The sequence below is a fragment of the Petaurus breviceps genome, unplaced genomic scaffold, assembly GCF_028583685.1.
Source record: "Petaurus breviceps papuanus isolate PSGF00001 unplaced genomic scaffold, PetGlider_PUasm1.0 90825, whole genome shotgun sequence".
NCBI lineage: Eukaryota > Metazoa > Chordata > Mammalia > Diprotodontia > Petauridae > Petaurus > Petaurus breviceps.
Genome location: NW_027187353.1, coordinates 11027208 through 11052256, shown reverse-complemented (window position 1 = coordinate 11052256; position 25049 = coordinate 11027208). Strand labels below are relative to the sequence as shown.

Genomic DNA, 25049 nt, shown 5'->3' with positions numbered 1-25049 from the left:
CAGTAGAATGTAAGGTCCTTGACAGCAAGTTTTGTTTTTGTATACTTGGCTGCTAGCAGGCACTTACACTGATTGGCTTGATCAGGTAGGCCCCACCACCTCTGAAGGCAGCCCATTCCCTTTTACTTTTGAACGCTGTTAGGAAATTTTTCCTACCTTGGTCGCTAGGGGGCTCAGTGGATAGATTGCTGGTCCTGAAGTCTGGAAGCTGAGTTCATATTTGACCTCAGGCACTCACAAGCTGTGTGACTCTAAGGCAAGTCACTTGAAAAATACTTAGTTCCTTCTTCCCTGACTGGACAGCCATGAAGACATCCAGGTTATGGACCTTGCAGTGAGATAGGGGTGAGCAGCCCTGTCCTTAATAGTGACTTTCCTCTTTCAGAGAGGGGACAGAGGATGGAGGTCCACCTATGAATGAGTTGCTGAAGGCAGTGACTATTATTCTTCGGGGGACCACACTAATTTCTATAGCAAATTACAAATTTAAAGTGCTTTCCTCACTGCAACCTTGAAATGGAAATACAGTTCATTTTGCAGATAAGAAAATGGAGCCTGGGGGTGAGGGTGGGGTGGGGATGACTTACCTACCCTTACATTAGGAATAAGTGATGGCCTGGGACTTTCTGACTCTTGGTTCTATGTTCCCTGGTCCCCTGGCTCAGATTAAAAAAACCTCAGTTTTATCTTGATCATATTAAATCATAGATTCTGAGCTGGAGGAGACAATAGAAATTATCTGGCCTAATACCCTCAGAAAAGGAAACTAGGCCAGAAGAGGTGGTGATGTTATACACTGAACTGCCCAAGATCTCCTGGGTAGCAGGGTTAGGAGCCAACTCCAAATCAAAGATCAATAGTCTGGCATCTCCAGTCGTAGTTCTGCTATGGAGATGGGAGACTTCAGCAGGCACTCTCCTCAGAGTTCACAAGCTTGGTGATGTCTTTGAACTTGATTGTCTGGGACTATTTGGTGTGGGGGAGGGGGTGCTTCTGGAGGGGGGAGACTGAAGGGAAGACTTCATTCTCTGTTTTGTCATCTGGGAAGAAGGGAGTGGGCAGGATGAGGTAACTTCTGAATTCCCCTGATGCCCCTCCATCCCTCCTTTCTCTGAGACCCTACAAGTGTCAGATACAAGATCCTAGGATTCAGGAAAGAGAATTGTCCTTCCCCCAGATTAAAATCTGAGATAGCCCATGAGATTACAGGGCAGTTGGAGAGTTTTTCTCTCTCCTCTCCCAACACATACCTTGACTATTAAAGAGATTAGCTTAAAGCTCATATCTTCAATAAACTGGGAATTCAATAAACTATTGCTGTTGTTCAATTGTTTTCAGTCGAGTCCAACTCTTTGTGACCCCATTTGGAGTTTCCTTGGCAAAGATACTGGAGTAGTTTGTGATCTTCTCTAGGCTCATTTTACAGACGAGGAAACTGAAGCAGAATTAAGTGACTTGCCCAGAGCCACACAGCTAAGAAGTGTCTGAGCCCTGATTTGAACTCAGGAAGATGAGTTTTTCTGACTTCAGGCCCAGCACTGTCCACTGCACTGTCTAACGGAGACTTCACTAAACTGATTCAATAAACTGAGGCTTATTCCAGGTCCCTCCTTACCATGTGAAATGGTAAAGCTTAGGGGAACAAGATAATTTTATTCTCCTTCTCAGGTAGATTAGGCACTTGTTTCCTGATTTCTTCTTCAATTGCTTTACCACCATTGTTATTACTTATGACTCTCTTTCCCTCCCTCACCTTTATACAATATAGAATTATGTGGCTGTCAAAATAATTGTCTGATATGATTAATGAGTTCAGTGGATGGGGAGCCATGAGGAAATTTTGGTCTGCAGAGAGATGGGAGACACAGTCTGACTTTGGAGGACTGCTGTCCAAGAGACTCCCACCTGATGAATCACATGATCATGTAATTTGAGATCTGGAAGACACTTCAAAGGACACTGAGTCCAATCTATATCTAAAAGGAACAAGTTATCATCCCTCCTTGGCTTAAAGACTTACAAGAAAATGAGGCCCCTCCCCCCCAGAGCAGCCCATTCCACTTTGAGAAAACTATAATAATTAGGAAGTTTTTCCTGACATTAAGCCTAAATATCTTTTATTTTCTTCCACCTATAGCTCTTGGTTCCACCCTCTAGAGCCAGTTGGGACAAGGTTTTTCTTTCTTCCTTGTGATAGATCTTTAAATACTTGAAGTCCCCCTGAGGCTTCTAGACTGGGGTCTTCTCTCCAGGCTAAGTATTCCCAACTCTTTTATTGAGTCCATTTAGAATTTGTCAGAGCCAGGGGCTGCTTGGTGAACATAGATCTAAGCACAGGGAACTAGATGATCTTGGGGGATGCTTTCATCCCACTGTGAATAGCCTTCTCCACTTAGGGATATTTCTATGACAGGTGGAATAAGGGCTCTGTGGGGTCCTGATTAGGGAAAAGCCATAATACACAGTAAAAAGTGAAAAATCATTTACTTAAACTCTGTGAAAGGTGGAAGCCTGGACATGGTGACCTGTTTATAATCATAACTTAGATAATGAATCATAATTCGGACACTGTCATAACTTAGATACTATGACCAGCACATGACCAGTACATGACTAGTACCCAACCTTTAGTGCCTGGGCATTTATCCAACAGCTCTGGGTAAACACCTGGATGTCTGGGAACTGGGTTCAATACTAAGTATAAACTAAATCATTAGCCAAAATCTTAACTAAGCAGAAAAATCCAACATATCCATCAATCCACAGTGAAGCACCCTATGTATGACTCCTCCTTCCTTCATCTGATTTCTATAATTACCATGGGAATTTTTTTGAGGGGGGATCTACTGGTAGCCACCCCAGATTGCCCTTGTTTGTAAGTGTTCATAATAATTGATTAAACTCCAATAATCATTATCAGAGTCTAATTATAATGACTATCGGAGTTTAATCAATCTGGATCCTCTTCCTTTGGTATCAAACACTCCACAGTTATGGGGGAGGTACAGGGTTCCCCAGCCAGGGGAATTCCACACCTTACATGCCCCCGTTTCCAACCTTCCCCCCTCCCACTAAAGACTGACTGTAGCATTATCATCCTCTACAGATCTTCTGACTGTAGCATTATCATCCTCTACAGATCTTTTGTCAATACTCTGTATCAGAACAAAAGTTTCTGCTGTTACAATGTCACCTTACCCTTAGCATTTCCAAGATGATAGTCTATTTCCATTTGCTACTTTCTAGATGGGTGGTTGACTCTTGGGGATTTAGAGAGACATTCTGCTACATACTTACAAATAATCCCTTGGGCGGCATCCCTACTGGGAGGATCTCAATTGATAGTTGGAAAATCTAAAATGTGTTAGGGACCTCAAAAGCATTTCTAGGCTGTGATAGCTCTGTTACTACGACCCGAAATCTCTTAATCTTTGTCTATAAAATTTCCTTGTCTATAAAATAAAAGCACTAGATCAGATGATCTCTAAGTTCCTTTCCAACCCCAAATCCATGATGCTTTTCTAGATCAGTGTTACTCTGAAGCTTTTTTATCTACTGTGTCATATTGTAGATTCATATTAAGCTTGTTGAGTTGTCTAACCATAGCCCTTCCATTCTGGACTTGTGAAGGTTATTAGTTTGAGCCTAAAGAGCAGGACTTAGATTTTTTCCCACTTACCCATTTGTGCTGGAGCCAGCTTGAACTGCCTCATGAAAGCCAGTTGTTAAATTTTCAGTGTGAGTATTTACACCTCAGAAATTGATAAATACTATAAACCAGGGCATGATTTGTTGTTTTATTGATCGTCTAATCTTAAGAAAGTGATGGAAGAAATGTTAATGGTGCAGATTAAACTTAAAAGTAGGTCATATTAACATTTTTTCTCTAGAAAGCTGGTTGTTAAACATTTACCAGCATACTCCTGCCTATTTGGTTTCCTCTCATTCAGTTTAGGCCATCATTCCAGCCTGTTGAATTCTTTTTGGATAATGACACTGTCATGTCCTTTCTTGTTTTGTCAGGTATAAATGTAGCAGGTATGGAAGAAGGTTGAACAGCAGAAACAAGGACAGCTTTACTAGAGATCTCTCCCGCCTCTCCCCCTGCCCCCATTGACATCAACCCATTCATTGCCATGGGATGAAGCCTATGACTAGAATTCAGATTTGGAAAGTTATAACTCATTCAAAAGAAACAAAGTAGATAAATGTGTGAGGAAGAGGAGAAGCAGCAGTAACAGCAGCGGCCACAGCAGCGGCGGCGGTGGTGGCAGCAGCTGCAGTGTCTATTAAGAAGATTGTAGTTATGGGAAGAATTTTAAGAACCAAAGAAAAAAAGCAAAGTGGAGAACTTTTGGGAGAAGACCATCATCAGATGCCAAAAGAGAGGCAATATTATTATCAGAGTATCCCCTAGATCTACTGGGACAGCAAAATAAATGAAGAATTCAGGAAAGAGTTTTCAGTCCTGGCACATATGGCATGTTCCAGTAGTGATGGGAGAATTCCAATTACAGAGGCATCTTCTGGAACACTCTCCTTACCAAAAGCACTAGGTTGTAAACTCCTTGAAGGTAGGGACCATCTTTTTGGTTTTCTTTGTGCCACCTGTCCTTAGAACAGTGCCTTGTACATAGTAAATACTTTGTAAATGCTGTTGAATGACTGACAGGGCAGTTCATTTCTTGAATGAAATGAATAATAATTTCATCTTTCAAAAGGTAGAGAAAAACAGAAACAGAAATTCTGTTCTGCGTCTCATTCTCACAACTGGCTATGGGGTGGAAATGGTGGGAAACTTGTGTAGAAGTCATGACCTCTTCATTGTAGAATTGATGATAAAGGAGAAGAAATATGGACATAATCTCATATGCCTCTTCATTCTGGGGATTAGGGATAGAGAGTATATAGGTTAAAGTCACTTTGGAGAGATGAGAAACTCCTTTAAAAAAAAATCCAAAATTCTGAAGGAAATAAGAAAAACGATCCTATTGAAGCAGAAAAGGAAAGTTGTCTAAAGAGACGGATGTGGACACACCAAACAACCAACCAATTTATATATTTAAAAGATTTACACAAAAGATAGAAGGGCAGGTAATAGAAGATGAATACAGAAGAGTGTCATGAACCTGGTACAATCCCATCAAGAGTGCTAATGGTCACATTGGGCTGAGCAGTGGGGAAAAAGAAAGATAACAAAAAGACTTGAAATTTGTTTGTTTTTAAAGTGTGTTAAAATTGTACCTCGTTCTGGTCCCCCTGACCACTCCTCCCTCCCTCCCTCCCTCCTTCCCAGTTAGTCCAGTAAGTACATTTAGAAGTAGTCAGTACCCAAAGGACAATAGCAGGAAATAAGATTGCAAAGGGGAACCTGTATTGAAAACCACATGGATGGGGTGGCTAGATGATGCAGTGAATATAGCACCAGTCTTGGAGTCAGGAGGACCTGAGTTCAAATCTGGCCTCAGACACTTAACACTTAACTAACCATATGACCTTGGGCAAGTCAATTAACCCCAATTGCCCTACCCTCCACCCTCCAAAAAAAAATACGTGAAAACCACATGGAAAAAACGGTGACTAGAAAGTTAATAGCAAAAGTTTGTAGAGAGACAGAAGGAAAGCAGCAAGTTGACCTTGAGGAGTTGAAGTCACCAGGCCCAGATGAGCTACATCTTTGGGTACTGATAGGCCTGTAGATGGGATTGCTGAGATATTGTCAGTGATCTTTCAAAGAGATTGGAGAGTGGGAGAGGAAGTGCAAAGTTGGAGAAGGAAAAAAATCTTGATTTAAAAAAAGAGGGAGTGGAGTGGGGAGTAAACAGCCCATAAACTCTAAGTCAAGGAGTTTGATTTCAATTCCTCGAAAAAATCTAGAATGTCTTATCAACAGCCATTGCAAAGGGTCAGCCTGGTTTCATCAAGAGCAAGTCAGGTTGGGGTGGCTACGTGGTGCAGTGAATAGAGCACTGGCCCTGGAATCAGGAGGACCTGAGTTCAAATCCGGCCTCAGACATTTAACACAAAAACTAGCCGTGTGACCTTGGACAAGTCACTTAACCCCAATTGCCCTACCTTCCCTCTTCCCCCCCAAAATCAAGAAAAACAGCAAGTCAGGACAAGTTAACTTTAAAAAATCTTTGGGAGGGGCAATTGGGGTTAAGTGACTTGCCCAAGGTCACACGGCTAGTTTTTGTGTTAAGTGTCTGAGGCTGGATTTGAACTCAGGTCTTCCTGACTCCAGGGCCAGTGCTCTATTCACTGCTCCACCTAGCCACCCCTCCAAGTTAACTTTTATCCATCAGGGGAATACATTACAGAGTCTCCTGAGGGAGACCTGGGTGATCATTCAAAAAGAATTGAGTCTAACTATTCACATGGGGAAAAAAAAAAACAAGCAAACAAAAAAATCCTAAGTTGTCCAGACTATGATATGTTACATTTGACTCCTCCCTCTCATCTCTCATATTTAGTCTGTTTCCAGGTCTCATTATTCTACCTTCATAACATCTCTCCTATATGCCCCCTTCTTTCCTCTGACCCTGCTGCCATCCTGGTATAGGCCTTCATAATCTCATGCCTTGACTATTGTAATAGCCTTCTGGTTGGTCTCCTAGTCTTAAATCTTTCCTCACTCCAGTTCATCTTCTACTTTCCTGTCAAATTAGTTTTCCTAAAATGTAGGTCTGACCATGTCACTTCTCTTTTCCCTCTACCCTGGCTCTGCCACCTATCCCACAAATCCCAGTGACTCCCTTTTACCATCTGGACCAAATATAAAATCCTCTGGCTTTTCAAGTGCATAAAGTGGTCCCTGTCTACCTTTCCAGTCTTCCTATACCATACTCCCCCACCCAACCTTATACTCCAGGATCTGCTAACTCTAAACTTAGAGTAGGACTATGAGTTCATTGGGAAAATGTGCATGAAGAGCTGTGAGCTCAAGAGGCGGGACCTTGATGGAGGGAATGTGAGCTCAATGTGGGGGTGGGTTTGTGGGCACCAGGGTCAGGGTCTATGCCTGAGCTCTCTGCCCCCAAGACATCAGAGAATGGGGTAGGAAAGGAACATGGTGGGTGTGAATGGGCTGCAATATCTATTAGTCAAGAATTGCACAAGTGAGTGGTGTAAAGGATGTTATCAGTTGTATGAGAGAAAAAAAGACAGGTTGGTCTTGTGGCAAGAGTGAAGTCTAGCCAATGGACAGCCTATATGACACACTGATAATCATTCAATGTCATGAGAACTGGAGAAAGGTTTCTAGACTTTTGGCTGAGCCCACTATTGATGGGAAGAAGTGATTAGAGTCATGAAGAATGACAGGATAAAGATGTCTTGTGATCTGTGTCACTGACAAGATTACAGACCTATCATAGTATTCGAATATTCTTTACTCCACTTATTATGCACACATCATCATTGGATATATACTGTGACTTATAAGCCCATCATGCCCCCTCTCCACTACCCTTTGGGTCATTTATAAGTTTAGAGGTTGTGGCATTACATTTGCAACCAAGTAGCATTACCTGGAAAATCTATTTTTAAAAATGGAGTTTTGTGCCAGGTAACAACTTGGGAACTTTCAAAATATAGTGGCCAACTTACCAGTTTCTATTCAAACTGGGGTAGCTAGGTGGAGCAGTAGATAGAGCACTGGGCTTGAAATCAGGAAGACTCATCTACCTGAGTTCACATCTGGCATCATTTACCAGCTGTGTGACCCTAGGCAAGTCACTTAACCCTGTTGGCCTCAGTTCTTCATCTGTAAAATGAACTGGAGAAGGAAATATCTTTGACAAGAAAACCCCAAATGGGGTTATGAACAGTCAAACATGACTAAAAATGACTGAACAATAACAATATCCAATCATCTCTCTTCCTGTTAACTGCTATGTCTCGTTGTCTGTCTGTAATGTTTGTCCCAAATATATATGTTTTGGTGTATTATCTCACTGGACTGGCTTTTCAACTGTAGATTATAGTCTAGAAAATAGATATTTGCCATCCATTTAGTTTTTCCTGTATGGATTATTGTTAGGTCAATCTTTTGTGAAAAATAATGGGTCTCATTCAGAAGCTCCTGTAGTTTTGGGGGTCTCACTGCAATTGACAAAATATTCTCTCTCTCTTTTTTTAAGCAATTGGGGTTAAGTAACTTGCTCAAGGTTACACAGCCAGGTGTTTCTGGGTGTGTGCTAAGTATCTGAGCCCAGATTCGATCCCCAGGTCATCCCGACACTGGAGCTGGTGGTGCTCTTACTTGCTGAGCCACCTGGCCACCCCCACAATATTATCTCTACACAAAGAGCATCGAAAGTACCTGATGCTCTGTAAGAATCCCTCTTTAATTTGGACTCTGAGAAGGCTCTTCTTACATGATTGCAGTGAGCACCTTTATTGAGCAAATATTTCCCAGTTTTGACTCTCTTTTGACATCAAAAATCAGAAGATCATTGAACTGTTTGTTATTTCTGTGGTCATATTTACTGAGGAATCTTTTTTTTTTTTTGGTCTCTTTTTTTGGTCTTTATTAATTTGTTTGTTTACTTTTAGTTTATAAGATTCAGTTCCACAATCCCTTGAGTTTCAAATCTTTTCTCCCTTTCTCTCCCCCCTCCCCCTATCGCGGCATACAATCAAGTATAGGATCTGCAAATACTTTCACATTAGACATTAGTCAGGTCTTAAAGAAGTATTGTAACAGATGGAATGAACAATGGGAAAGAGGAAACAAAACCAAACAAGAAAAAGAAAGAGAGAAGGTAGTTTGCTTCAATCTGCATTCAAACTTTGTTCTTTCTCTGAATGTAGACATCTCCTTCCATCATGAGTCTTTTGGACTTGTCTCATAACCTTTCATTGCTGAGAAGAGTCCAGTCTATCAAAGTTAGTCATCATACATAAGTTGTGTCTGTAATTGTGTACAAAGTCCTCCTGGTTCTGTTCTTCTCACTCAGCATCAGTTTGCATAAATCTCTCCAGGTTATTATGAAGTCCGTCTGCTCCTCATTTCTTATAGCACAATAATATTCCATTACTTTCATATACCACAACTTGTTTAGCCATTCCCCAATTGATGGGTATCCTCTTAATTTCAAATTCTTTGCCAGCACAAAAAGAGCTGCTATAAATATTTTTGTACATACAGGTCTTCCTCCCAGTTCTATGATCTCTTTGGGATACAACCCTAGAAGTGGTATTGCTGGGTCAAAGGGTATGCAATTATTTATAGCCCTTTGGCCATAGTTCCAGATTGCTCTCCAGAATGGTTGAATCCATTTACAACTCCACCAACAATGCATTAGTGTTCCAATTTTTCCACATCCTCTCCAGCATTTATCATTTACCTATTTTGTCATCTTGGCCAATCTGACAGGCAAGATGTGGTACCTCAGAGTTTTTTGATTTGCATTTCAAATCATTTTTCATGTGCTTATAGATATCTTTAATTTCTTCCTCTGTAAACTGCCTGTTCATATCCTTTGACCATTTATCAATTGGAGAATGACTTGTATTCTTATAGATTTGACTCAATTCTCTGTATATTTTAGAAATGATTATCAGAAAATTATTAGAAAAAATTGTCAGAGACACTGGTTGTAAAAATTCTTTCCTAATTTCCCACTTCCCTCTTAATCTTGGTTACATTGGCTTTGTTTGTACAGAAACTTTTCAATTTAATGTAATTAAAATTATCCATTTTGCATTTTATAATGCTCTGTGTTGTTTGGTCATAAAGTTACTGAGGAATCTTTTATGAGAGTTTAGAACCTTGAAAGTTGTATTTTACAATATAAACTAAAGCACTTTGTAATCAACAGACAACAAACAATTGTGGAGTCTTGTATTTTCAACACCTTTCAATCAATATGATGACTATAAAGATATTATCGTCTTTAGGAGAAGGTTTGCAAAAGCCTACCTGTTCCCTTATCATATTTTAATCAATGCATAAAATAAAGCATTGCCCTAGTAGGCCCTCAATAAATGTTTGTTGATTTAATAAGAGCTCATCCCTTTAACAATATGTTCTAGAATTTTGCCAGTAGTAAAAATCAAGCTCACTGGTCTATAGTTTGTAAACCCTATTATCTCTCTCTGTTTTATTTTTATTTTTTTATTTTTTAAAGCAATCGGGGTTAAGCAACTTGCTCAAGGTTACACAGCCAGTTATTTCTAGGTGTGGTGCTAAGTATCTGAGCCCGGGATTTGATCCCCAGGTCATCCAGACACTGGAGCAGGTGCTCTTACTCGCTGTGCTATCTCTCTCTGTTTTAAATCTGAAAATTCATACTTCTTTATTTGTTCAACGCCTTTCCTATTTACTAAGATTTTTTCAAAGATCACTAACAATAAATAGCTCAATCAGCATACTTGCTAGCTCCTCCCCTTCCCTCCCCCCATAGTGGCCTAGGGTTGACTGTTGACTGAATCTGGGACTGTTGACTTGAATTTATTGAGCTGGAACTCCATATAGCTTGATGCTGTCTTATCATGTCCTAATTTATTTTAAGTTTTCATTTTGTCTTAACCATGTTTTTTGATTCTTCCTAATATCCAAATACCATTTTTCTTTAAACCACTCAACCATCTTTTCCCCTTCTTTGATCCTCTCCTTGCCCCAACAGGCTGTTGGGGCAAGTTGTTGATAGCATTGGGTATGTTGCCTGTTCAATGGTATGTTGTCCATGGCATTCATCTCTAGCTTCATCTCTTTTGGGAGTTTAATGGTATTTTTTGTTTGTTTGTTTGTCTTTTTTTTGGAGGAGGGAAGGCAGGGCAATTGGGGTTAAGTGACTTACCCAAGGTCACACAGCTAGTAAATGTTAAGTGTCTGAGTTCAAATTTGAACTCAGGTCCTCCTAACTCCAGAGCCAGTTCTCTATTCACTGCGCCACCTAGCTGCCCCAAGTTTAATGTTCTTAATATTATTTTTATCGCTCCCTGAAACTCCTTTGCATTCATACTTCATTACCTGTCTTTGCTTTCACTTTTTATACAGATCCTTTTAAAATCTGAGTTGTTTTTAGTGAGTTTCCTATGCATCCACATTAATCTCTTTAAATAGTTCCCCCTATGCCTCCTTATTGGAATAATTTATTCTTATATTTTTAGATCTTTCTTTTATGATTTCTACCCTGCTTGAGCTTATTTATCTTAAAACTATTCTTTCTCTAAAGCTTTTGAAATTTGCTATCCTAGATCTAGGGTACACAACAATGATAGGTTTCCATCTACTTCTTTGTCAAAAAAACCTCTAAGACTAAGTGGTGTTCTTATAATTTCTACTTCCTTGTTAATCAAAGTAATTTCCAGAAGAGCAATTTCTTCATTTATTCCTCCACTTTTTACAGGACAGAATGAAAATTAAGGTCAATTGCAAACATTATTAGTTTTTCTGTTTTGGGCAGAGAAAGAGCTTAGACTGAAAGTCCTCCAACGTCATAATAGCATGCTTCTGTGCCAGATTTATTATCTGTCTATTGAACTCTTTATTCATTTTCTCCTTCCGTCTGGGTGGTTTATAGCATACCCCCACAATAATATAATTTCTCTTTTATCTTCATTGATATTTATTTATATGCTCTCCACTATGTTTTCCATGACAGGTTTCTGGATTCTCTCATATGAATGTGCCTCTTTAATATACAAAGGCACTTCATTACTCTCTTTTAATCTACACTGTTCCTTTTGAATCAGAGATGTCCTTCCAGATATAGATTATGGAGGTCCAGGAAGCAATAAAATGAGAAGGGGGCTGGGGATAGATCAAGAGAGCAGTGGTGGGCAAGGGGAAGAATACAGGATAGTCAGAGAAGGGGAAGGGAGCAAAAACCATGACTAAGGAGGGGCAGAAGAGAAGTCGGAGTTGAAGACTGAGAAGGGTAGAGGGAATGGAAACGAGGACCTGGAAAGACAAAGAGTGAAAAGATAATGAAGAGGGTTGGGTCGGAAGGGCAGAGAATAGAAAACATGAGGGGAGGATTTCTGGAAGGGAGTAGAAACTTCTTTCTTTACTTCTTCCTTCAGATGAGGAGTGCTTCTCTGGGTTGGCAGAAAAGGGGAAGATGGTAAAGACAGGGTATCTCAGTTTGAGGGTGACCACCTCATGACATTGCGGACCACAGAATGGGATCCAAAGAATCTCAAGAAAAATCTCTGGGTGTCCTTCAAACCTTCCATATCCACCCTTCCATGGCTTCAAACCTTTTCCTAAGACAGTGATACACATTCTAGCTATAACTGCCATTAGCAGTTAACATTAACTCAGCGATACTTATGAGGTAGAATTTGGCCACTTCTATTAGTATTGTCTTTGTGCTCTCTGAGTATTGAGAGTGAAGGTGAAAATGAAAGGAAGAAGTACTCACTACCTCCTCTGGCCCCCACCCTTGGAATAAGGTTATTACCAGATGAATCCAGACACTCCTTTTTTTTTCCCTTCCATCTTCTCCCCTCTAGTCACAACTCCCAACTGCAGCCCTGAAGAGAACTTTTTCTATACATGAGTGGGGAGAGAAAGGAACAGTGGAGAAAAAAGGTGACCAGACAACCCAACTTCCTCCCACAAAGAAATGGTGACAGACTCACTTTAGCCTAAAGGCAGGAAAAAACCCCCTAAATCCTTAATCTAGCTTTAGTTGATTAACAAATCAATGTCAATCAGATTATCAACATTTTAGCTTGGAGATGCCAGAGAGGAAAGCCACCTAGCACTTTGGCCCAAGGGTTTAAACCTTTGTCCTGTCTGTGTAAGTAACTTCTATATGTGTAAAGTTCATGTCTACTATCTGTCCTTCCCATTGCACAATATAAAGAAGTTAGAACCAATCCCTTGTAGCCACCTTCTCAATGGCTACAAACCATCACTGTAGGATGTGCCATCTGGTTATATGTCCCAGGTTGATCCCATGCCTCTCTGACCATGTGATATTTTTGAAAAGATGTCATAGTTTTCTTCTGCAAATTGTTTCAGATACAAATCTATAGTTCACCATTAGGCTCTAGAGAGGGTTTCAGAAAAGAAAAATTAGGAGTTCAGCTAGTATTCTCCATTGGTTACCACCCAAAAACCAATAGACATTTGCAGTGGGCAATCTAGGACCTTGATGTAAGGACTCTACATATCTATACTGCACATTTTAAAATTCTAGGTCAAATTTCTTTTGGTGGTGGAGTGAAAAGAACAATGTAATACACTGAATTGAGGATGTCCTGGTTAGGGGATTCTTTAAAGACATTGGAGAGTTAGCTAGGTGACTCAGTAGAAAGAGCATTGGGCCTGGTGTCAGGAAGCTCTGAGTTCAAAATTTGCCCCAGATGCTTACCAGCTGTGTGCCCCTGGACAAGTCACTTAACCTCTGTCTGCCTCGGGTTCCCCAACTGTAAATGGAATAATAATAGTACGTATTTCACAGGGTTGTTATAACAATGAATAATTGTGAAATGCTAAGCATAGTGTCTAGCACACAGCAGGCATTGAATACATGCTTGTTTTCTTCCTTCCTGACCAGCTTCCCCTTGGTGAGAAGGTGAAATTGAGTGATGAGGAGTCTGGAAACTTACCATGATTTACAATGAGCTATATCTGTGCTGTTTCAAGGAACAATGCTGAGTATCTCATAGTATCTCAGTATGTTTTATCACCTTTATGGGCCTATGGGAGAGTGTTTAGGGGAAGATTTAAGAAGGAGGATGAGTGAACTTCCCCTACCAATAGTAGAGGCTGACCAGCCTGGAGAACTTTGGTTTTGTTTATTTTCATAAAGTGACTCAGCCCCACATGAGCCCCTGGGGGTTGACTTGGGGTTAGTGTGGAACATGGCTACATTCATTTCCCTGGGAGGCTTCCCTGATGTAGTCATCAACCTCTGTTATCTCCTATCTTTTGATCATCAACCTGGAAAAGGCAGAGAGGGGAATTAAACGTGCTTGTTTCCCCTCCTCCAAGTAACCCACCACATTTAGTCACTCTTCATTGGTTGGTGGAGAGGTGGAGAGAGTCAGGCTTCTGGAATTAGGTAAACTCCCTGATGATTGAAACTTCTTGAGATAACCTGATTGGCATCTCTGATTTAGCACCTGACAGGAGATGAGATGAACTCCATCCACTTTGGGTTAGAAAAATCTAGATGTAACATCATTGAACTCCATACCTATTGTTTGACACGTGCCTAGACAAGATAAGAGAAGCTAGGAGAGTCACAGTGCCTGAAATTTTTCAAGTAGAAAATCAATTCGTGAGGTATGTGTGTGTGGATTGCATTTAAGGGGGAAAAAAATCAGGATTTTTCAAGTAACCATGGAGCAGTTAAAGGAGTGTAATTTGCAAAAGGAAACTGATCAGGGGGATTTGTTCTAGCAGAGCAGGCTTGTCCAAACCATCTGAAAGTCCTGACTTTAAAACACTCACAGGGAATTGGCCGACCCAGTGGTTGTGGCCTGATGTCCTTGAGACTGTTGCCTTTGTCTTAGGGCATACACACAAGGGAAGTCAGAGGTTTTGCCAACAGGCTGGTTAAGTGGTGCTCTCTCTGAGCTCCCATCAAATGACTGAGGCTGGGCCATATCTTGACCTGGGGAACAGAAGGGAAAAGGTGTCCCAAAACTGATAGGTATGTGCTTTCTTGGTGGGTATGTGGCACCCTTGGGGAGGGCCTAAGAGAGCAACTCTAGTTTTTTCCAGTTGGTAACAAAATAATGTGGAGTAGGAAGGCCAGGACCAGGAATCTGGCCAGGACAGATCAGAGTATCACAGAATGTCTATTAGAGCTAGAAAGTCATCTAGGCCAATCCCCTCCCTTTTTGGATAAAGAAACTGAAGTAGGAAAGGGTTAAGTGACTTCCCAAGGTCACACAGGGAGCAGAGCTGGGGAACAAACCCAAGTCCTCTGATTCTAAATCCACTGGTCTTTTTATGGAGGGGACTCAGAACCACCTAATCTGAGAGCCGGAAGAGAAGTTGAGGCAGTCTGGTCCAGACTTGAACAAGAATGCTTTCTGGAATACCCCTATCAAGAGGTCACCCAGCCTTTCCTTGAAAACCATGAGTAAGGAGGAACATGCAGACTTACACCTTTGGGGACCTGTCATTAAGCTGCTCATGGGGCAATTTCCACCCATTGCTGCTAGCTGACTGCCAAACACTATCTATGTGACTTCAGGCAGATCAGTTAGTCAGTCAATGAGCAAGCACTGGGAATACAAATGTAAGCAAAAAAAGAAAGATAGTCCCTGCCCTCAAGGAACTTACATCCTAATGGGGCAAGACAATATTTAAAGGGACTTGAAAAGTGGAGAAGGGGCAGAGGAAGGTAACCACGTGGGGGCAAAGTTCAGAGAATAAAGGATGGTTGGCTAGAGATCCTTCCTCAAAATGAAGCTTTTTTTTTTGGTCTTTTTTGGAGGGGGGAAGGCAGGGCAATTAGGGCTAAGTGACTTGCCCAAGGTCACACAGCTAGTAAATGTTAAGGGAGGCTAGATTTGAACCAGGTCTTCCTGACTCCAGGGCCAGTGCTCTATTCACTGTGCCACCTACCTGCCCCTGAAATGAAGTTTCTAAGAGGGATTCACACATGGGAGAAAGTGACCACAGCCTGGTAGAGGGGAAGGCAGCTGAAGTAAGTCACTTAAATTCTCTGGCCCTCAGTTTCCTCATCTGTATGTAACAACCTCTGACAAGGGATCAGCTGGTCATAAAATCCCTGGGTCTTGTATTTCCTGGTTTGTGGAGAGAGGAAACTTACGGGAGATTATGCTATTGATTTGGACTCCAAAATTTCCTTCTAGTTGGGTTGCACATATCAGGCTCTGATTTTGTAGTCCTCCCCAAGACTTACAGGAAGTATTTCACCTTATTGGTGTGAGTTTGCTCTTGGTTTGGCCCTTGATGGGCCCTGTGGATCCTCCCCCCTACCCCAAAACAGGGCATTGACTGACATCTAGGTCAAAGGTCATAGCTTAGGGTCATTTGGCATGGACAGAGAGAGGTGTCAGAGGCACCAGGAGATCAAAGAATGAAGCCAAGGTCAAATCAGAACAATTTAAGAAGCATTTATTAGGCAACAACTCAAATGCCTTATATACAGAGTTGGAGATAAATAGATGAGAAATAAAACAATGCCTGCCCTCAATGAACTTTTGGTCTAGTAGGGGAAAAAATATGTGTGTGCAAACAAAATATGAGGCAAGGTAGTCCATCAGCAAACATTTATTAAGTTCATATTATGTTTCAGGCCCTAGGCTAGGCTCTGGGTATTCAAAAAGACAGGGGAAAGTCCCTGCCCTCTAGGAGTTTACATTCTAGTGGGGGAGGAGAACCTGTACACATAAAAGTTGATATAAAATAAATAAAAAGTAAATACAAGTCAGGGGAGTGGGGGAGAGTCAGTAGGAGATGGGGTGAATCAGAAAGGTTTCATGTAGAAGGTAGTGCTTGTTGAAGGAAATGAGGGATTCTGTGGGGCAGATGTGAGAAAGGAGTGCATTCCAGGCTTGGAGCCAGTTGTTACAAAGGCAAGGTCAGAAGCAGAGCCTCATCTGAAAAACAGTAAACAGGTTGGTTTGGTTAGAGCATACAGTTTTAACACATGATGTCTTGTAGACCTGAAAGGTGGGCTGGAATCAGAATGGGTGTGATGAAATGCAAGGGAAAGGTCACTCAGAGAAGCTCTGTGACCTTGGAGAAGTCACTTCACCTCTGTTCACCTCAGTTTCCTCATCTGTAAAATGGGGATCATGATAGCAATAGCATGGTAGTAAACTCCTAGGGTTGTTAGGATCAAATAAGATAATAATTATAAAGCATGTAGCACAATGTCTGGCATATAATATATAATATATAAAATTATGCTATATAAATTCCATCTATTTATCATCTATCTTATCTCTTCTTATCTATCTATCCATCTGTCTATCTCTCTATCTATTCTATCTCTACTTATCTATCTGTCCACCTGTATCTATCATCTATCTATGTCTGTCTATCCTACCTCTATCTACTTATCTATCTGTCTATCTCTCTATCTATAGATCTCTCTTCTGTTATTGTTCATTAGCAGTAAAAATAAGCTGTCTGGCCCCAGGCTGAGTACCCCCTAAACTTTTAAACCCCTTCTTTAAATCATATCATGGGTTCTAGCTAGGACTTGCAGTGCCTCCCCGAGTCACTGGCTTATTCATCACTCTAGACAGGAATGGAGTCTTGGCATCAGAATACATCCCCTGCTGACTTGGGGATTGGCACACCTGAGCATGCAGGATCAAGTTTATTTTTCTGTTTTCCAATTTCAGGCTGCCTCTCAGCCAAGTAATACAGTGAGTAAGAGCACCGGCTCCAGTGTTGGAATGACCTGGGGATCAAATCTGGGCTCAGACACTTAGCACCCTCCCAGAAACACCTGGCCGTGTAACCTTGAGCAAGTTACTTAACCCCGATTGCTTAAAAAAAAAAAAGAAATAAGGCAAAGGCAGACTTGTGACCCTCTGTTCAAGGTCTGTGGTCCCTTAATGAGTTAATTCAACAATCTCAGCTTAAGTAGGGGAGGAAATAGAACTAACACATCAAGTTATTTTTTCTAGCATCTTACAAATGGAACTCCCCCCGCCCCCACCTCCTAGACACAGTTCACCCTTAGGATTCACAAAAGAGAGTGTTTCCTAATACTGTGCCTCCAGAACGCTAACACTGTCTTTGCTCTCCACCCTCATCCTCATCTGCCTCGGCTTTCCATCCCCACCACTGGCATTGTCTCCATGGCTAGCTCTGTCTCTGCCTTCTCTCTCTCCTTCCCTGCCATTCTTTCTCATCCCCAAACCTTCCCACAACTGGAGTTTATACTTATTTATTTAGAGTATTTTTAGGCTGGCCTCATTCACATGGGAACATTTTATTCTAGGCTTAGGACAAAGCAGGACCCTGAACTAGGTCTGAAGCCTGGACCAGACTCCCTAGATCCTAAGTATCTCCATGGTTTCCCTCTGGCCACCCAAGGTCTCCAGCCCAGAGGGATTCAGCTCCTTCTCCCTTCCTGGTTAGGTTTAGCTAGAGGAAGGAGTCTAGTTTTCCTGGGTAGAGCCAAGGGGGTACGATGTCTTCTTCTGGCCAAGGATGAGGAAGCCCCTTGACTGTCATCTCTTCTCAGCCCATGCCATCTTGGGAAACCCCACTGCTGCCTCGGGCTCACTCATGCTTTCTATCCACACCCATTCCTCTGCTCACTGTCCCCCAGTCTAGAGGACTGTCCTCCCCCTCTTTCCCCACCAAAGAGACAGTAAGAGAGGCTCCCTTTACACAATTGGCCAAACCTCAGGAGGAGTGTACCTGTCTGTCTTTCCAGCCCCCCTTCCTCTCAAATCCATATCGGCCCTTTCAGGAGCTTTTTTACTATACCTCAGCCCAGAGCTATGCTGCAACGACTGCCCCCCCCCCCTTCCCTGGAACCTAGCGGTCCTTTCATCATCTTTCCCAGTGGAGTCTCCTCTTCTCCGCCTCCCCCCGCCCCCATCTCAACCTAGCCTCAGCCCAGCCCCAAGCAGTCATTATCCCCCTTCTCCTTCTCTGTCTAGTTTGTCCCTTTCCCAACCCAGCTCCTCCTACCCATCACCCCAGCCCCACCCCTCTCCTCCCCTCGTTTTCTCTAATTATTCTGAGGGATCAGCCTGAGACACTGCCCCCCCTTGGTGTGATGATGAACATCCCCCCTCCCTTTTCTTCCTCTGTCCCTCCTGCCTCATGCCTCATAGCTAGTCTCTGAGCTTCCTTTCCTAAATCCTCAAGCAGGCAGAGAGGTGGTGAGCTCAGCCTCCCTTTGCCCAGGTTCCTGGCTGGGCTGGGCTAAGCTGAGCTCTGGGCAGGCCAGCCCCTTGCTCCTCTTCTCTCGCTGCAGGTGGGGTGCAAACAGGTGAGGCTTGAGGCTTCTCTCTGACCTTTGGCATCACCCCCACTGCATCTCTAGCCATGCATTCTGTGGGAAGCCTCGGCTGTAACCCTGAGGGCCAGGAGCTGCAGGGGTTGGGACCAAGAGCCTGGGACAACCCAGCTTACAGTGGGCCCCCTTCGCCACCTGCAACCCTGAAGATCAGCACCATCTCTGGTCCTGTGCCAAGCCAGCCTGGAGAGAAGCCCAAAGGTGGGCCCCTCAAGAGGGAACCTCAAGGATCAGGCATGGACTGCTGGCGCCACATGTGTTTCCACATCTGTCGAGGCATCCGAGGTAGCTGAAGGAGAGTTGCCTCCCTCCATGAACTAGGGGAGAAGGAGGGACTGGGAGCTAAATGGGAAGGGTGGAGTTGGAGGGGTATGTGATCTCAGTAGAGGAAGTGTCAGTCTGAGGGGCCCAGCTGCTGCTGCTGTTGACTTCATGGCGCTCCAGTGGGCTACTGTGAGTTGGGGGGTAACTCTAAACTTAGAGTAGCACTATGAGTTCATTGGGAAAATGTGCATGAAGAGCTGTGAGCTCAAGAGGCGGGACCTTGATGGAGGGAATGTGAGCTCAGTGTGAGGGTGGGGCTGTGGGCACCAGGGTCAGGGTCTATGCCTGAGCTCTCTGCCCCCAAGACATCAGAGAATGGGGTAGGAAAGCAGTAGAGAGTCTAATAAATGGCATTCTAGAGGGGAAGTCAGGACCCCCAAAGATGGAGTTTGGGTTGGTGTAGAGAGGTTGCTTTCTGGCCACACCTTTGGTGACCTCTGCTTAGAACATCAACCCTCTGGGGAGGGAGGATGGTCTCAGAGGCAGGGCCAGGTTTGGGAAGGGGGCCCAGGGGACCGGGAGGGCTAGAGGGGTTCTGCTTCTCTGCCTCCTCAGTATGTCCCCCCTGCTCTGTAGGACTTTGGGGTACAACGCTAACAGAGAATATGGCGGAAAACAGAGAACTTTATGTCAAGACCACCCTGAGGGAGCTGTTGGTGTATGTGGTGTTTCTAGTGGATATCTGCCTGTGTGAGTAACAGCTGGATGTAAAACATCTATCACAAGCCTCTTAAAGTCAATGTTCAAATGCTTTCTGTTCTGGCTTTGCCTTGTAACTAGAAGCTCTAGGGGCAGCTAGGTGGCACAGTGGATAGAGCACCAGTCCTGGGGTCACGGGGCCTGAGTTCAAATCCAACCTCAGACTCTTACTAGCTGCGTGACCCTGGGCAAGTCACTTAGCCTCCCCCCTCCCCCCCTGCCCAAAGGGAATAGAAACTCTGTAAAGGAAATGGAAGTACAGGATTTCAGGAACTGTTAAGAAAAACATTGCTTAAATGTCTGCCCAGTCTGACATAGCTGCTGGGAAGAGGAAGGGTTCTCCTAGGTTTCTAGGTTCAGTCCCCAGCACCAGGCCTGGCACATAGAAGTGCTTAAGAAATGCTTGCTGATTGATTGATTATTGATAGATTGATATAGTGCTGGAAGGGACCTGGGAGGCCATAGAGTTCCCCCCCCCCACCATGTATAGATGAAACAGGCTCAGGGAGGCTTAGATGACTTGTCCAAGGTCACCCATGTCTTGTCTTTAAAGAGTAGAAAATTCCCGATGGGAAAAAGATAGCCATGAGGAACTCACCTTGAAATCATAAACTGTTATCCCTATAAGGTACATTAGATATTGTTCAATATAATGTCTAACTCACTCCTCTCAACCCCATTTATACATGAGGACAATAAGACTCAAGGACATACAGCTGGTTAATGACTGAGTTCTCAAAGGCAGCTCTCTTAACACTTAATCTGGATTCTTTCCACAATACTACAGCCGACTTGAGGGAATTTGGCTTCAAACTACTCACCTCAGAGAAATGCTATCTAAGGTCTGACATCTAATAGGAGCTGGCCAGGGGACCAAGGAACAGGACATGGAAAGGAATTGGTCCTGGTCCAGGGCTTTTGGTGGATATTTTTCTCTGTCTAGCGTACATCTCTCCACCTTTTCCATTTTGGGGTAGATATTTATCATTCCAGATTTAGTTCTTTCTGTGCTGTATAAATGTCTTAAAAAGTGGCTTCTGCTAAAACATTTTAAAAAATGATAGGTTCATATATAAGTCATTGTGAGGACCATCTGCTTGGTGAACACATTTGAGTGAGTCTGTGTGTGCTCTTATGGGGACAAGGGAGTAGGGCCTGGGGCCAGGAATCCATGCTGTCGAGGGACCTTCCCTCCTGTACTTGGACTCACATGGAAACATGCTCTGGGGCTGTTGGGGGTGAACGTTTGCTACAGACCCCTTGGGTGCAGGGAGTGAAAAAGTTAGAGATGGAAATAGCAACAAACTTAGTGTATGATCTTCTTTCAGCAAATGATGGATGGATCTATTATTTTACTTAATCATCGTTAGAAGGGTATATCTTGTCCCAGCCTTGGCTGCTGGCCCTCCCTCCTCAACTACATTCTCTTCAGCCCTGGCTTCTCAGCATTCTATTTCCAGCTTCAGACATAGTGTGCTATAAAGAATAGTATAGATAACTCCCCAGAAGTATGGATATTGAGGACATCATGCACACACTCTAAGAGACTCATTTGGACTCTCCAGAAAGAGCGCTGGGCCCGGAGTCAAGAAGCCTCATCTTCTTGAGTTCAAACCTGGCCTCAGATACTTCCTAGCTGTGTGACCCTGGGCAAGTCACTTAACCGTGCTTGCCTCAGTTTCCTCATCTGTAAAATAAGCTGGAGAAGGAATGGCAAACCACTCCAGTATCTGCCAGGAAAACCCCCAATTGGGTCACAAAGAGTTGGAGAAGACTGAAAATGACTGAATACAACTTACTGTTGGCAGAAGCTGTCTGTGATTCTTGCATAAAGTAACCTGATGTTGTAAGCTTCCAAGATACAATTTTGAAAGGTCACTCACTGAGTGGACCTGAGTAATTTGTCAGGGAGATTGAATATAGGAATTTCAACCTTCATGGAGTTCATGAAGGGTGGAATTCCCTCTGATGGAAAGAATGTAGTGGGTGGGCTAGGAGAGAGCTTTGAAATGAGAAAAGTCAAAGGAGCTTATTCCTGGGGGAGCTGGAGAAGTTCCAGGGAAGATGGCACCCACCACCAAGGGGCCCCATGACCACCAGCAAGGATAGGTCCAAATTTAAGCTAATCATCATCACAACTAACATTTACATAGCACTTTAAGATTGGCAACGTGCTGTACAGATAATACTGCATTTTATCCCCACAATAACTCTGTGAGGTAGGGACTATTATTATTCATCTTTTACAGAAAAGGAAACTGAGGTTGAGAGAGATTAGGTAACTTTGCCAGGGTCATACAGATCATCAATTTGAATTCAAGTCCTTCCCATTCCAAGTCCACCATTTCTATCCCCCATGCTGCAGAACTGCCTGATTATCAATGAGGGATCTGAGCTGTTCATTAGAGAGAAGAACCAGCATGGTCCAAGGTGTTCAAGGTACATTAGAGAAATGGAGCCAGGCAGAAAGCAACAGTTGGACAAGGGGAGGACTCTGCTGGGGCTGGCTTGGTTTGTACACGAGTTACATTTGTTCCCTGGGATTCTCTTGAACAGTCTGCTGCCTGATGGGCTTGGGGTGGGGAGGGAGCCACCAGCAGTCCAGCCTAGAACAGGAAGGGCATAATGTGCTCTATGAAAGATGGCATGGCATAATGGAAAGAAACCTGGCCTGGATGTGCTTCAGTCCTGGCTCTGGAACGTGCTGGCCCTGAGTTAGTCATTGTCAAATAGATGAATGATATCATAAGTAAGAAAAATGAAATTTGCCCCCCCCCCCCCAGGGCAGCAGAAGGAAGTTTCAGGGAAGTGAGTTTTCATTTAACCAAAGAAAGCTTGATAACAGTGAGCTGTCCAAAACCAGAGCAGGCCTTTTGCCTAAGGTCTCTAAGCAAAGGCCCGCTGCCCCTTGTCTGGGATTTTGGGGTAAGAGCTCCTGCTTGGTTCTAGGTTGGACTAGATGACCTTTGATATTTTAATTCTCAGATTCTGTGAGGTTATTGTCAAAGGCAGGGCCCAGGTCTCTCTGGGCAGATGGAGCATCTCCTACACCCTTCCCACCCTCAACTATCTCCACCCAAACCCAATTTTCTGTTGTTTGCATTAGGGTTTCCCTTTGTGTTCCTGGGGTGATGGATGGAAGCTTTTGTTGGGGGAGGAATTGTAAAGGCCTTTGTGGTGGAACAACAGGCATTTGTTATCTTCTAGGTGCACCTGGGAAGCCTGGCTTTGTGTTAGTGGAAGGCTCAGAGCCTACACAAGGCCAGGTCTGGTCACCATGGAGTTGAGAAGAAGTGGGACGGGGGAGGTGCTCTGGGCTTTTGGTGATTCATCCTTATATATCAAATAGTGGCAAGTCAATGTTCTTTCCTAAGATTTAGAGCTGGAAGTGACCTTACAGATTTCTCTTGTTTAACCTCCTCATCTGCTGATATGGAAGCAGACCAAGAGGGAGCGGAGGGACTGCCAGGCATGACAAATGGTGGGTCTGGGCTTCCAGTACCTGGCTCCTGCCTCTCACTCACTCCTCAGTTACCAATCTTTCACTATTGGGATATGATTCTTTTAAGATGTTGGGCTGGGCACAGCCATCAAGCCCCTGATTACCAGCTTGTCTCCATGATGACCTCACCTCATGTCTTTGATCAGTTTTTCTGTGGCCCTAACCCTGACTTCCTACTTCTGGTTTTCCTCATTCATAGAGATTCTCAGCTATTCAGCTAGTTCTGGGTTGGATGGCATTTCATAGGATCATAGGTTTTATTATTTTTTAATCTTTAAGTTAAATTTCATTTGATTTTCACCTTCTTTCTCTCCCACCTCTTTCCTTCCCCATTGAGCAAGCAAGGAAAAACAATATCCCTGTTGCAAACATTTATAGTTAAGTAAATCAAATTCCTGCATTGGTCACACACACACACACACACACACACACACACACACAATGATGTCTCAGTCCATGCTCTGAATCCATCATCTCTTTTTGGGGAGGTGGATGGCACGTTTTATCCTAAGTCCTTTGGTGTTGTGTTTGGTCACTGTGTTGGATCTTGGGGAGTTGTTTAAAGAGAGTGATGTGGATGCAGAAGAAATTCATCTTTTATTTAATAAAAATGTGTACAGGATTTGAAATTAAGGGTAGTTGATGGAGAATAAATACATTTAGAACAATCTGGTATAAATAGTGTCAGAACTGCTAAAGTTCAGAAGGTACCACAGTCAGAAATTAACATTAAAGACCATAAAGAAGAGGGGGATTATTTTTAAGTATAGATAAAGCAGATCATGGCAGTCCCTAATCAAACTTGATGTATCTCCCTTATATAAGCTATAAAGAGACAAGAAAAAGGTCAGAGAAGTGATTAAGGCAGACAGGACAGTGATAATGGATGATGGCAAGTAGACAAAATTACCCCACTTTTATTTTGCTTTTATTTACCAAGGAGAACCATTTTGGGAATGTAATGGATGGAATAAAAAGAATTAACAGGAAATTGAAACCTCAGATAAGTGAGAAGCTTATCAGAGAACACTTAGGTGCCCTTAATGAATTCTAATTATCAGGCTTTGATGAAATTTATACCAGAGCAATGAAAAAATTTGAGGATATAATTAATGAGCCATTGGCAGTGATCTTTGAAAAAATGCTGCAGACCATGAGATGTCTGTCACACAGACAGCAGGATATGGGAAAATGTTATCTCGATTTTCAAAAGAGGAAGAAAATGGATTCTTTAGACTATAGGCCAGTGAGCTTGGTATTGATCCCTGTATGCATTTTAGAATATACTGTTAACAGGATGAATATTTAGAAAGAAGAGTTGATGTCACTTAGAAACAGCATGTGCATGTGTTGGGGGGTGGGGGCGGGAGGTACACTCAGGTCACTGTAGTTCTCTCTTGGGCCAGGAATAGATGATGATAAACTAAGGTGATTCCTTCCTTCTTTCCTACCTCCCTCCCTCCCTCCCTCCCTCCCTTCCTTCCTTCCTTCCTTCCTTCCTTCCTTCCTTCCTTCCTTCCTTCCTTCCTTCCTTCCTTCCTTTCCTCCTTCCTTCCTTCCTTCCTTCATTCCTTTCCTCCTTCCTTCCTTCC

General features: G+C 43.0%; 1 protein-coding gene across 1 annotated transcript in view; it reads left to right on the top strand.

Annotated features, from left to right (window-relative positions):
• The window catches only part of PKD2L1 (polycystin 2 like 1, transient receptor potential cation channel), an 84064-nt gene that overhangs the window by 42241 nt on the left and 16774 nt on the right, over positions 1-25049 (top strand). Inside the window, exons 3-5 of the mRNA XM_069071297.1 lie at positions 4024-4574; positions 18891-19217; positions 19833-19946. Of these exons, the coding sequence (XP_068927398.1) occupies positions 18962-19217; positions 19833-19946 (370 nt within the window). The 5' untranslated portion in view covers positions 4024-4574; positions 18891-18961. The remainder of the gene's footprint in view (positions 1-4023; positions 4575-18890; positions 19218-19832; positions 19947-25049) is intronic.